Source organism: Stegastes partitus, unplaced genomic scaffold, assembly GCF_000690725.1.
Source record: "Stegastes partitus isolate 25-593 unplaced genomic scaffold, Stegastes_partitus-1.0.2 Scaffold1362, whole genome shotgun sequence".
NCBI lineage: Eukaryota > Metazoa > Chordata > Actinopteri > Pomacentridae > Stegastes > Stegastes partitus.
The window spans coordinates 84,321-98,840 of NW_007579093.1; the positions used below are offsets into that span (position 1 = coordinate 84,321).

At 45.2% G+C, this 14,520-nt stretch overlaps 1 protein-coding gene across 2 annotated transcripts in view; it reads left to right on the plus strand.

Moving 5' to 3' along the window:
- Positions 1-3,029: 3,029 nt before the first annotated feature.
- LOC103370044 (vang-like protein 1) overlaps positions 3,030-14,520 on the plus strand; it is a 42,171-nt gene continuing 30,680 nt past the window's right edge. Inside the window, exons 1-2 of one of the 2 annotated variants that reach the window (XM_008298947.1) lie at positions 3,030-3,149; positions 11,156-11,282. In XM_008298947.1, coding sequence (XP_008297169.1) covers positions 3,079-3,149; positions 11,156-11,282 — 198 coding nt within the window. In that variant the 5' untranslated portion in view covers positions 3,030-3,078. The remainder of the gene's footprint in view (positions 3,150-11,155; positions 11,283-14,520) is intronic. The other variant, XM_008298946.1, reaches the window with a different exon arrangement.

The window sequence follows — 14,520 nt, forward strand, 5'->3', positions numbered from 1 at the left end:
ATTTTTTTTTTACACTGGAGGAGACTGAGACTTGTAGAAACCCTGATTGACGGAGGTGCTGCAGCTGGCTGGTGGTGAAGCTGCAGAGAACCAGTCGAGGGAGGATTTGTCGCCATGCGAGGATGATTCAAGCATTTAAAAATGATTTGCAGAACGAGCACATCCAAGTATGCAGTTGCGCAACCTTCAAAGCATTTTCAGGAGTGTGTGACAGTCACGCAAGCATGCACACACACACACACACACACACGTACACAACAGTATGTGTCAGTCACAGATGTGCCGACGCCACACTCATTAGCACCGGGCTGCTCGAGATGTTTGGTGCCACAACGGTGTATTTTTGGACCCAGTGATGTGTGTTTTCCTTCCTGGTGGCAGATAAGAGCTGCAGTTTGTGCACTAAGTGACTTTTTTTTTCTTTTTTTTTTTTTCCTGGAGTTATGAAGGGAGACAGTTTGTTCAGTTTCTCATCACCTTGAAGGCGGCTGCAGCCATAAATCAGCCATAAATCTTTGCGCTCCCAGTCTGGCCTGAGAGTTTCAGTGTGGGTTTCGATGGGAGTTCTGCAGCCTGCCAGGACAAAGTGAGCAGGAGTTATGAAAGCTTTTAAAGCACTCTGATGACTAATGCATATTCAGAGTAACAAATAAAAATGTCCATACTTCACCTGAAATGCTTAACCTCAAAATGTTATTTGAACAAGCTCCAGCTGAGGCTTCGTACCGGCCGTGTCCTCCTCCTCCTCCTCTCTATCGGGCTCATGGCTGTTTAATGCCAAGCGTAGGCCGGCGGGCTCAATGTACAGAGGAGGAGTGCTATCTGATCCAAAATTTGATTTAGGTCTTTCGTAGTTAAGTTTTAACTACCTGCGCATTTTCATCTCCCTCTGAGCAGTTCTAGAAATATGAGTGTGTGTGTTTACAAGCACACCTCGAGCTGCCGATGACTCACACTCTGCTCTCCCTTTGTGCAATTACTCAAATATGTGCCGTCAGATTCATCTCGTTTAAGCACCTCTCCGCAGCGCTCGTCTTTTGCTTTGCGATATAAAGCGTCTGACTCCGACCGCACCGATAAACTCTGCAAACAGCCTCTTACATTCCCCGTAATGCGGTCTGGGCTTTCACTGTGACTTTGCACATTTCAGACCATTTGATGCTTGAGTTGACTTTTGCATCTGCAGATGTGCTGTCAGCGTTTTCTTCTGCAGCTTGATGCGCTTGAAAAATGCAGCTTAGTTTCCCTGTTTAGCAGCCACTTATTTATGCAATCACGCTTTGAATAAGCACTTAACGAATCTATCTGCACAGAGATGTGAGCACAGTCCATGTAAAGTATATTATATTCATGTTACCTGTATTTTAGGATGAACTCCAACGACTCGTTCTGTGTTTGCAGCGTTAAATGGTAGCATGTGTTGTGAGGAAAATAGTTTTTCTGCTTAGAGGAGTTATTGGTTTTTCCAAAGAGAGATTAGAAGCACCAACGCAATAACCAGACGAATGTAGAGTTTCTGACAAGCTCTTTTAAATGTGGTTTCATTTACTCAGCCATAATAGACACTCTTGTTTACCAAATGGTCAGAAATAAGAGGAAAATTCATCGACTTCTGTCAAATAAAGGAACACAGACTCATTGTCTTTGCTGCACACGCTGACCAGTCGCCCCCTAAAGGTCCATGATGGGCTCGGGATGAAAACTAATTGACTTTAAATTGAAATCACTGCAATTAGCAAATTGCAAATTGACTATATGCAGCGTAAAGCGGGCTTGAACTGTTGTATCAAGAGTTTTACAAATTCATGCCGTTTTCCTTGTGTGACGTTTTAAATCTATTACAGAACAAACACTGAACTGAAACTTTACCTCACTGCTAAAGTTTAAAATAACAAAACTACAAATGAAAGTGCAGTGTAGCAACGGCAGTCTCACAAACACAGATTCAGACGTCTTTGGGCTCATGTGGAACAACCTGTGTAGAAACCAACCCTGCACTAAGGTGGAGCTTTCTGTATCAGAGCTGTCGGTGAGCTGGTGTGCTCGAGCTGCAGAGAAAGGACTTTATAGATCGACATATTCTAGAAGAGACAACAATGTAGAGCTACAGCTAAGACGTTATGAGGCAGAAAGAGATTTAATAGAAAAACTTGTGGATATGTCACTGCCAACAGATGAATTTTTATGGGTTTAATTAACAACCGGAGAGGAAACTTCAAATTCTAAGAAAGCTCATCGATCATGTCGGGCTTAATTAGAAAAAGTTTCCCTCTAGAAGTGAAGCATGTCCTTGCCATTATCTCTTGTAGCATTTCTGTGAATTCCTTCCTGTTTCAGTCTTCCACCACAGCTCTGGCGACACCTCTGCCTCACCGAGCTTCTCCTTCAGAAGCCGAGCTTTTATCTCTGCAGCGCTCCCACTGAATTCTTCTCCGAGCTTGTCACTGTCAGGCTTAAATTGTTAGCCGTGTGTCAGAGACTTAAAACTGCCTCAGAACAACACTCGCCAGCCATATGGGAATAAGAGCAAATTGCTGTTTCAGGGTAGCGGTGTTTCTGTTATCTGGGGCGCTCAGCTGGAGTGTATCCTCCTGAGAGCTGCCTGTAATGTAAAGTGTTGTCACTGTGCAGGTCTGGAGCTCGGAAATACTGATTGTAATGCAGCTGCAGATAACACGGGCGCATCTGAGCTGTTATGCATGGAGGGAAAAGTAGATGTGATGAACAAGCCTGTGACCTGAATGCCTGATGTGCTCTTTAGTGGATGTCAGACACACTGCCTCCTTCTCCAGTCTCTCACAGTCAGATGTGGGCAGGTTTCCCAGACGCTTCACATTTTGAATTCAAATTGTCCCGTCTGTCTTCCGCCTGCTTTTCGCCCTCCAGGTTGATGTTTCCTCACCGGGCGCCCCCAGGGTCGCTTTCAAGCCTGACTGCCGGCAGCTCACCGCCTCTGTCGGCCTCCTGAGCGAGCCGATCGATCACCTGTAGCTCGACAAGACAGCGCACGAGGTTCCGCTGCGTCCGCCGGCGGTCGAGCAGAGCCGAGCCCTGCTGCCTCAGCGGGACTGCGTCGCCATGGATACAGAGTCCACGTACTCGGGTTATTCCTACTACTCTGGGCGCTCCCGGGGGTCCCACAGGCATGGGTAAGTCCTGCTTCTCAGTCATTATGCTTCCTCCTGTTTCTCCTCTTGAATGTGGACTGTGACCATGACTTAGCTCGGCATTGAGGAACTTCCACATTGTTCTTCCTAAACAGGGGCCTGATTAGTTGTGACTCGATAATCGGGCCCTTAACGATGCGAAAACCTCGCTATCGGACAGGTTTTTTTTGAAAACCAACAGAACCCATAAAAACAGCCTTAACATAGCGACAGCCTTGGATTGTGACTCCGACATGACATTTAATGTCACCAATCAGGATGACGGCGTATTATCTGACTGAACACAGATTGGCGACGTTCACACTGCAGGACTTGATGCTCATAATGTTGATATTTTCCAACTGGAAATGTGAAGTTTTTCTGCCTAATTGCAAAGAACATCAAATGTTCATCGTCTTTTGTAGTCATAACCGGGATCCAAGCTGCAGAAATCTGACATTCTGACTTCAGACTTTTTTGGTGAATGCTTTCAGATGTAGAGGATAAACTAACCTAAAGTTACCTTGAAGGAGAACTGGTATTAGTCATATATGGAGGAAACATCTGGGTAGAATGAATCTGTTCTGAATGTAATTAGTCTTATTTGTGTATATGTGCTGAAGCCTTCACTCCGATATGTAATTAGAGAAAGGGCCACAAAGTTCTTCTTCCTGTAGAGTTATGTGAAGGACGCTCATTAATTAGCAGTTAGTTGTACAGATGAGACGTTTTTTATGAGAGTGTTTAAATATTTACATCCAGAATCTTTTTGGGGACAAGTGAAGAAAAACAGAATCTTGAGCAACGTTCTTTCATTCTCCACATGTTCCTCCGTCCGCCGCCGTGATCCCGCCCCTCTGAGTTCCCTTCTGGCCCAGCATGTGTGCAGCCCGCTGCTCGTGTAGGCGCATTAGTCTGTCAGCGGCGAAATGACTGCGGCTGACAGGCCTCAGGAAGGCAGCAGGAGACAGGTGCTGAAGAGGCCTGACTGACTGATGGCTCAGCGGATACGTTGAGAGCCTAAGAGGAGATGAGAGCGAGGACATCGGAGAGGAGGCTCTTGTTCCACAACAGCCCCTCCCGGGTCACCGACGGCCCCCTCCGGCTTGTTCGCAATATATCTCCGTGGGTTGCCGCTCCCTCTTTCGCTGCCACCTGTTGTCGTTTTAGGGACTTTTCTGTCACAGTCTCGTTCCCCTTCACTCCGTCTCCTTCTGCCCTCTTTATCTCTGTCCTTCTCCTCATCACATCCACGCTCATTTTTTTTTTTTTGCTCCCATGTGGCCGCCGTGATATGAATGCAGCAGCTGCCCCTGTTCTCATTCCTTCTTGACCCCTTCTCTTTGGTGCCCCTCTCCCTCCCCCTTGTCTTAAATGGATTCTGCTGTACTCTCTGAGGATGGGTCGGCGCAGGCGTATCACTTGTTCACGCTCACTCGCATTCCCCAGGGCTGGAATGTGCCCTTGTAGCTCAAAGTTACACGGAGCAAAAGTGGTTTTACTTTGTTTGAAATCAAAGATAGGGGGGGAGAGGTCAGTCCTTTGGAAATGGATAGCGGTCGCCCCAGCGGTGGAGGCTTGTACCCTTCGTTTCTTTGCTGTTTCTGTAGCCTTTCAAGTGAGTGACAGCAACTTGGACGGGAACACATGGGCATCCCTGCCAGGCGCCATTCTGCTCCCCTGCTCCTCCACTCCTACCACGACGGTGCCAAAACCGCCGGCTGGCCTCTAATTTCATATACAAAAAACTAAATTGTTGCCTTTGAAACCCCTCGCCGTCCTCATGTGAAGGTAATCTTTTTACGCCAAGGGGTGCCACGCGTGAGGCAGTTCCGCATCGCTGTTGTCTAATTACTCTGATGCTGGGAACAGATGCAGGCACGTGGGAGTGTGTTCCATACTTGTGTGCACGCGCCCGTAAAAATAAACACAAAAGCACAATCCGGCCGTTGTGTTAGTGTGTGGATGTATGTTTATGAGTCCATTTTAAACGTAATTGGTCAGAATATGAAAGAAGAATGGAACTGGATTGGCTTAGGTTTCCATTAACAGAAGGTGGAGGGTTTTTTTGGAGTTGTTTCCTCTCATCGCTGGCTTTCTGCCTCCCTCCTGTGTCAGACAATCCTCCCCTGGTGTCCGGGATACTTCCAGAGAAGATTCCCTCGGCTGTTCAGTTATGGCAGCGTGGCATCTCTGTCTGTGGATGTTCACCAGCAGCCAAAAACATGCTGATGACACCGATTTTCTTTATGTGCATCAGTGAGTCCTTTTCAATCCAGCTGCACCGAAGCAAAACGTTAATACTCAAGAGAGAAATCTTCCCGGTGCTTGTGGGTGTGACAGCGACGGACGTGCATCCAGCTCGATTTTAAAGCTTCATAATTAACTGAGCTGTTTATGTGGATTTCACTCCATAACTCAGGACTTGTTGGAAACAGCATGCAGCGAGTGCATAATCATAGATGTTTAAAATAGGTTTGTTCCTGAGTAAATCCTCAGAGTTCGGTTGTAGAAATAGCTGTCCTGCCTCTCCTCTACTTGGGGGATTTTAACCCACTTTTAGGACCAGGGTGGTTTTGGCCAATTTTAAGTTTTTGCTCCCCAAAGTTCCCCAAAGCTGGACTCCTTCACTCTTTTCAATATTGAGTATTTAAATGATTATTAAGTTGCAAATCTCACATTAGCAGCCGCTCATGTGGAAAATTGGCTCCTTTGATTGCTGCAACTCCAATTACGGGGCGGCACACAGAATCCACATGGGGCTAAATGAGTAATATAAACTAATTCATTCACAGTTATAATACCATTTGGAGGTTCTTGGGTGACACTTCTGTTAGAGGTTACTGGTGTCCACTGTTGTATTTTTCTTGCTTAATTAGTGAGAAGGCAAGTCTAATGAAAAGATTTTGTACAATGAAATAATTCCAGCCTTCCTGTTATTGCTGTAAAAAGTAGTGTTGGCTGGAAAAACATAGTATTGCAGGAGTCACCACTGAGGCCAGTGTTGGACACAGGATAGGCTACATGGTCTTACAGCCAATATTTGAGTACTGGCTCTTATATGAGAATTTACAGTCTATTAGTTGTATGTTTAAAGTATGCCAGCCTTTGTTTAAACAATCTGTGGTGGTTTAAGGACTGTACAGTGTGACATGTCCAGCCTGTGGAGACACGTCACGTCACTGGAATGTGTCACCTTGCTGCTGTATTATCTATATGAAGCTAATCCAGGCCACGGGGCACTTTGTCACGTCTGATGGTCGCTACACTCGCTGGAATGTATGAGCGAGCAGCAAGGACCACTACTGAGACGCCTGAACTAAAGAAGTGGAGCTTTGTTGGACCTGCTCAGCTCAACATTTAAGCAGGATGTGATGTTTAAGAGGAAACCTGCAGCTGAAACAGGAACATTTTAAGGAACAGAGTGTCCCTGCCTGTGTTCCCCTGGAAGAACCAAGTGTGAGTTAAGTTTCAGGGAGATGGTTTTACCCCTCAGGATTTTCCCAAGTGTTGCTGTACAACCAGCATTTTTTATAAGCTCGCTACAGGTTGCTTTGCTTGTAGTTTGTGGCTGACAATAGTCAGGGTGCAGCAGCCTGGGAAGTTTCACCACTAATAGACTGAAGTCAAGGTGTTGTTGTCCATGTTTGCAGAGGACGACATTTGAGATGCTTTTGATGCATCATTCCCTTCATCGTCCCGGGGCTTTGATTCTGCTCTGGAACCATAAATCACAATTTACTGGGGGTTGTCAACATTTATGAAGCTAACGTTCCTGGAACTTTGGTGTGTGAGTTCAGATATTAAGTCAAAATGTACTTTTATAACACCATCACACACACAGTACTGGATTGTTTGCTCTTGTCCTTCCTCTGTCGGCGTCTATGAGCTTCCGATGACCTCGTTGAGTGTGTGGTTAAGTCAGTTTTTGCTTCATGACTCTTCCGATTTGGCGGCGGCCGAGCCACCCACTAGTACTTTTGGCTGCGTTGCCTCAAAGTTCTGTGTCACCCAGGTGTGTGGGTTGCCCTGCCAGCCACACACAGAACAAATTGGTCCACAGACAGTTTGGCCTGCCACCCTAGTTGGCTGTGCTTCAGTAGCCTCCCTGCCACCGCTCTCCCTCTGTGTGAGGTGGAGAATGCGATCACACTCATCCTCAGGTGTTGGGGGGGAAATGATGCTTCCAGAGCCGAACTGGCAGGACTCTGCCCCAGCTCGCCAGGCGTCTCTGCCCTCACAGAGCCCCTCCTACCCCTCCTCCCATCCTCACTGTTCCAAAAAGCCATACCCATTTCAGGGATCCACGCTGGAAGTCAGATTCCATTAATCAAATCATAGCGCCGGCACACTGTTGGAATACCAACGAGCCGGCTGCATGCTAATGAGGCAGGAAGAGGATGTGGGAAGGGGGAGGAAGGGGGGAGCAGGAGTGTGTGTTGGGAGTGAGGTTTCCACACAGTACCATCACCCCCCGAAGCTTGCTGAAGGGGAAAGGAGCAGGAGGGGCTGGTAGACAGAGGCCAATCTGTTCAACCACTCCCTGGCTGCCCACAGGTCTGCTCACCTCTGGATTTCCTGTCTGCATGCATACACAATTACCCCATTTCAAAATGCTTCTTGTTCCCAGTTTCGGAGGTCGAGCTCGCATCGACTTTGCACCTTTTCCTCACACATTTGTAGTCCTGCCAGCTTGGTGGGAACCAGGCTTACGTCTTGTTTTTGACTACGAGATGACTTCCACAAGGAATCGTGCTTTGCTGGGCGACACAAATGGACATAACACAGACTGTATGCATGTGAACAGGACTCCTGACCCTCACTGATATATCTGTATTATATGTTGTCTCATCTGAAAACATTTGAACAGAACATAATGCAAACATTCTTTAGGTAGTTTGAAAGTAGTGCTGCTAATGCTAATAGCATCCAGAATGGGCTTCCTCACTGTGTTAATACTACATCGTGGTTTTTCTTTTCATGAACAAAGATGTATAATAATGATATAGTTTCCTTAGTTTTCCTGCTGAAAAAAATACGGCAAAGTCTCAATATTTTGTAAACCTTTAACCAAAAACAGCCATGACTAAAAGGCAAATCTGAATAAAAACACAAAAATGTCAAAGCCAGGATGTGAAGCTTTTATCGTCGCCACTTTCGATCCAGAACTTTATTTTTATTGGTACTTTATGAGAGCAAAACAAATTAAAAACAGAATGAATTTTGCTTTATTTCCACTGTTATTTACTGTATTTAAATTAGTGATGCACGATATTAAACATTTCCGGCCGATACCGACATCCAATATTTGGATTTCTGATATCGCCAATAACCGATATTACGCATGTCGTTATTTAATTTTTGTTCACACTGAGAAATGAGAACGTGAAAACTGTTCAGAAGAAGCCCACATTAGACCTATGTGTTTCCTTTGCTTCTTTTTTATCGATACGGCTTTTTTCAGATGTCGATATCGATTATTGTTATTTGGAACATTTCACATATAAATGCCGTGTGCAAAGTTAGAGTAACACATCACGTCGTTGAAATGTGTGGAAGACGTCACAGTCCCTTTTTTTTTTTTTTTGGAAATATGCTAAATTAAATTAGATCTTTCAAACATTTATCCTACCGGTTGTTATTACACGTAAACCAATCAGATGATGCACAGAGTTTTTCAATTAATTCATCATATTCTAAATCAGTTTTTAAAATACAACACTATTGAATCGCAGAATGGCTGAATATGTGTTAAGCTGCCATTAACACAGATAAACACACTGTTTAAACCACTTCCTGTTTCAGTCTTATTTACCAACGTTAAATACACCAACCAGCTGATAGAGCCTGAAATGCACCTTTTATCCTACATACTGTATATTTTTCTTTTCAGCCCAGTCTTGTGCGACGCTCTGCTCTTCTTCTCCTTTTCTCCCCCAGAGCTGCTTGTTATTCTGATGCTGACTTTGAAGTGGGATCGCTGCATTGTGATCCCTGCTGCTCCTCCCTGCTCCCTCTTCTGCAGCGCTCCTCCCCAATTAATAAGCGCAATCAGTGCCAGCGTTTGACTGATGATCACTCCCGCCAGAGCAACCATCACTACAGTCCTGATTATGGCCGTAATAATATTTAAAGTAATAATGATCGTGGTAATATGTTTAAAGGCTTCCATCAACCTGCTAATCTCCTGGATTGATTAGATAAGAACATGTCAGTCACTCTGTCAGCGGAGGAGGTTGCTGCAGGCGACTGAAAATGAGCTTTCTCTGACTGCGTGAAACTTTAGTCGCTGTTGTGATTTTCTGTAGGAAACAGAGTCCATATTTAAAAGGAAGCACCATAATAGAGGCGGAAGGCAGACTGGTTGACGCCCTTTAATCATAACACTTGGATCCAATTCAACTTTGTCAGGCTGTAGCGTTTCCACGGCCGTCAATCGCACAGTTTCCTCCATTACGCCAGCCCGCAGGATGTCCTGTACATTACGTATGAATTGTTATTGTGTGAGAGGGTCATTTTGCGTGTCTGGCATTTACAGTTTAATGTACGGCTGTTATTTATGGGCACCACATGTCATTTAGCGGCGACAGGCTTTCATTATATTTGTTGTTTTACAGCGAGGATTAAAGCTGCTCGAATCAGAGTTAACAACATATGAAATTAGGATGTAGAATAAAAACTGTGTTGCTTGAGAAGAAATGAAATAAGTGACTTTGAACATCATTCAGCTCATCATTGTGGTTTAACAGTACTTAATAAATTAATGCTAATGTTTCTCCATATCTGCTTGATGTGTAAATACGCTCAAGTGGCCCAAAAAAATCCATCAATGTGGGTGTAAATAGAAACCTAAGAACATGTGCTTGAGTGTCTTAAATGAAGAGCAACACAGAAAAGCCCTCCTGCGCTGTGGAAATTAGATTGGTTACACTTCTGTTCCAATGTCACTCACACAAAAGAAGTGATTACCACGAGACAACAAGCCTACACACAGCGGGAAACTCAATTAGCATTTAGCAAGACAAAGACAGCGGCGTTAAGAAGAAGCTCTGGCTTGCTATGTATTTCATTTAGCTCGTGTCCAATATGTTTGCTCAGTAATCTCTTTACAGCATCTGCAGCATGTAATATCTGCATGAGATCCGACAGCCTCGACCCTGGTGTCTGTCGGTCTTTCATTCAGCCTGAGAGCCCTCCAACACAAAACCTGGGAAATACAGCTGCTCTCATACAAATCAAACCTGAGGCATTTCGCTGCATAAGGCCTCAAAACCAGTTTTGCCGCATTTTGATCTTTGCATTCTGCTGAAAGTGCTGTTATATGTCCAAGATGTCAACAGCCGGAGGGGGACGGAGACAGATGAGGGATTAACTGAGGCCGTTGAGCTTTTCTCCGGTAATGGAGCTGCACAGTGGGCACCGTGCCATGTGGCGATGGTGATGCTGGGGCGGAGGATCTCGAGATCCGCCACTGACGCTGTACGCGGGATTAGGGCCATGAGTGCAGGGGGTCGGTGCGGCTAATGGAGCTCATATGTTTCAGCTCGCATGGACGGAGGGCCTCATAGAGACGGCGATGCAGACAGAGGAGGTTGATGTGGGGCAGAGTTCATGAGGGTTATGTGCTCACTCAACACATCCTTGAACTCTGGAAACCCGTAATAGGCACTGTGGCATTTTATAGGTTAAAGCTGGGGTAGGCAGCATATTTCGGCATCACTGGAAACCTTCTGCACCTCAACCTGGCTCTGTTTTCAGGCTTCTAGATTTTCACTAGTCAGATGTGTGGTGGGAGGGGCTGAGAGCAAAAAAGGGAAAGCAACGATTTATTTTTTATTTTTTTTTGCCTTCTCCATATTTTGCCGAGTGCAGCTTTAATCCACTAATCGAGTAATTTGAATTAATCAACATTGAACTTCGTATTTAGAACTTGTGGATCGCCTGCTAAGTCTTCTGTGTTGTCAGTAGGAACACTAACCGTGGTTTTTGCTTCGTTCTTTGTCTTTCAGTGAGCGAAGCCGGGACCGCCACAAGTCGCGCAGCAAAGACAGCCGCTCGGAAAAGTCGGTGACGATTAACACGCCGCCTGCAGAGCCGCTACTGGGCGACTCCGCTGTTCGGGGGGAGCAGATCCAGGTAGGACTGAATGCAATGAATTGTGCTGAAAAATCAATTTTTATTGTGATTTGTGGTTGTTAGAAACCCTGAGGTGTAAAATAGCAGCGTTAAAGGTATAAAAACATTAACTTCTGCCATTCCTGAAGCCCTCCATGACTAGATAGCCTCCCAGCTTGACGTATCAGTCAGAATTCAACCCAGATGCTACCTAACACTAACTAAAAAGCATTGGTTTTCACAGCAAACAGCCCTAAATCCAGGGGTTGTACAGCCATGGTAAGATGAAGCATGCTTGCAGTATTTTGATCTAAAAAAAACCTGAGAGGCAGACTGTAAGAACATGTGAGACTTTGATTAATTTACAGAGAAATGGCACCTTTAAAAACACAGACCTGGACTACTCTGAAAGCCTCGTGGTCCCACTTAAACAATCACAATACGGTTTCCACACCTTTACCTTTTGTGCTGAACTCATTCCACACCAGTGTCCCCACCAGTTGCTGTAAGGTGCTTTATAGTCGGACAACTCTGCTGGTCAGATTTATGAAGGATTTAGAGCGCAAGAGATTTGTCGTTCACTAGTCAAAACGAGTTGGAATGATATTTGTGTTTATCAGCTTGGGCTGGGACAGGCCATCTGCTATTTCAGGGCAAAAGCCAGAAGGGCCAGTCCACTTTTGGCGAGAACTGGGCTGTCACTTTCAGGAAATCTGTTCCTGACAAATATCTACAACAGGATATGCATGCAGCAGGCTGCCTCTCTGGACAGTGAAACTTTGCTTTATTTGTTTTTTTAAGGGCAAACTGCGTATTTCAGGGCAGGGCTGAGGTCAGTTAAGGATACACGACGGTGCAAGACCAAGTTTGCTTCAGTGGCCCCCTCCGAAGTGGACCAGGCCAAGTGAAAACAGCAGCTTAGCTGGTTGGACTGTCAGTCAAAACTCAAACTCTGCCCTCAGAAATCATGCTGAACTGGACGTCTGTGAGCTCAGAATATGGATTATGTAATGGATTATTTGATAAAGGAGAAATATACGGTAGGAAACGGTTTGCCATGTAATAGTTTAACTTGTGTTTAACATTTGCAGAGCGTCAGATAATATAAACCATCTGGTCTTTGTTAAATAGAAGGATGCTTTTTTAATTTCGTGTAGCAGGCAGGCATTTGATCATGTTACTTGGATTGGGATGAAAGGCAGATCAAATAGAAGACAGGCTGATCAGATAGCTCCGTGTTAAGTGGGCTGGTCGGCTGCAGGTTGGCATGTCAAGACGTGAAACTCCGGCTGAGGGATGCAAGAAGGAAAATGAGTAACAGCCAATTAGTTTCCTTACGTTTTGTGGTATTGTTAAAATAACAGAAGTCGTATTAGTAGATAATGGCAGCCATAATAGCTTAAGAATCTTTAAAATGACTTTAACTCATTCTGACTTTGAAGTTCTTAAGAATGAGTGATGGGCAAATAATGACTGTGTTGACATGCTCACCAGTACGAAGCTCATCCTGGTTGTGGTCAAACGGCATTTACACGGAACTGTTTGTGATGTTAACAGCACAAACCCATAATTTAATCTGACATCCATGTAACCGTTAGCCAAGCCATAAATTAATTTGACTGTAACTATTAGAATGAGGCCACTTTGGCTTATCGCAGCCTTAGCAAAATTAAATACCAACAGCACAGCATGGATTTGACTCATCCACTCGTTTACCAGCAAAAATATAAAATAAATCCTCTTTGACCGGTGTCAGGCTTTCACCGCAACCATGGAGGACGACGGAACAGCTGATGAAGATGCACAACATGTGACAGCTTTGATAGGGAGCAGAGCATCTTTTTATACCGACAGTGTGGACGAGTTGAACCAGTTCTTTTATGGACGACGGTGGCCAGAGTGTTGTGGGGAGCATCGCTTAATTTGTATTTATGTTCTTCACTGTGCTGAAGCTAGGTGGCTCGGTGGTTAGCACCATCGCCTCGCAGCTAGAAGGTCTCTGGTTGGCGTCCCGGTGAGGACACCCGGGATCTTTCTGCGTGGAGTCTCCATGTTCTCCCCGTGCAGCATGGGTTCTCTCCGGGTTCTCCAGCTTCCTCCCACAGTCCAGAAACATGCTGAGGTTAATTGGTGATTGTAAATTGTCCGTAGGTGTGAATGTGAGTGTGCTTGGTTGTCTGTCTCTAAGTGTAGCCCTGTGATAGACTGGTTACCTGTCCAGGTGAACCTGCCTTCACCCTGAGTCAGCTGGGATAGACTCCAGCCCCCCATGACCGTAGTGAGGATTAAGGTGTAGAGATGATGGATGGATGGATTGCTGGTAGTCAGCAGCAGCATACTGGTTTCTTGAGTGCTCCAGCTAGCATCCTGGGTTGTAAAACCAGGGTAAGGGCTTATTCAGCTCTCTGAAACCAGTATATGATGCGTTCATGTGCAGACACAGAAATGGGACACTTTACCTCCCATCAATGTAAATACAGTTGATGTTGACGCAGTAACTTCCATCACATCAGCTGACAAATATATATATCAAATTATAAGTGACTGTTTCCATTCAGCTTAGGAAGCTTTAAAAGTTCTTGTTTTGAACCCAGAACCTAAAATCTGACTGGAGAAGAATGGCATCATATGAGAAAGAAATTCTGAAATATACGCATACAGTTGTGTTTCTCTGAGTCTCTTCCTGCTTGTCAAGGGGATCGGTGTAATTGCTGGTGTCAGATTGCGCCTTAGAAAACGGTGATGCTTCTGGTGATGCATCTTTTATGATCTTTGTGTTGAATGGCAGCGACACCAGACGTAATCACTCCGTTTAATGCCTTTCCCTGTTTCAGACTCTCGTTTGCTTTCAGCGGGCAAAGTGTCTCCACATCACAGACACGTTACTAACTCACTGAGTCATAATAGCTCCATACATACAGGTTGTTCTGCTTCCTCACAGTGAGTAATAGTCTCTCCTGAATGCCACATAATTGGTTGGAAACAGCTTTGCTTCTGTGATGTGGTTGGCTCCAAGCACCTTATAAACAGTAAATTATGCTCCTTTTCAAATCAAGGAAATGGTCCTACCCCGATTTGATGTTTATATCACCCAACTCTAATCAGCGTTATGTCCTGACGACGCAGCTGGTACGCCGTAGAGCCGCAAAGTGGAAGTAAAAGCGGCGTTCGTTTTTCCCAAAGGCATCATCCGGTGACTCACAGTTGGAGCACTTGCGCAGCTTGGACGGACATGAAGCCGTTTCTGTTGAATCATCGG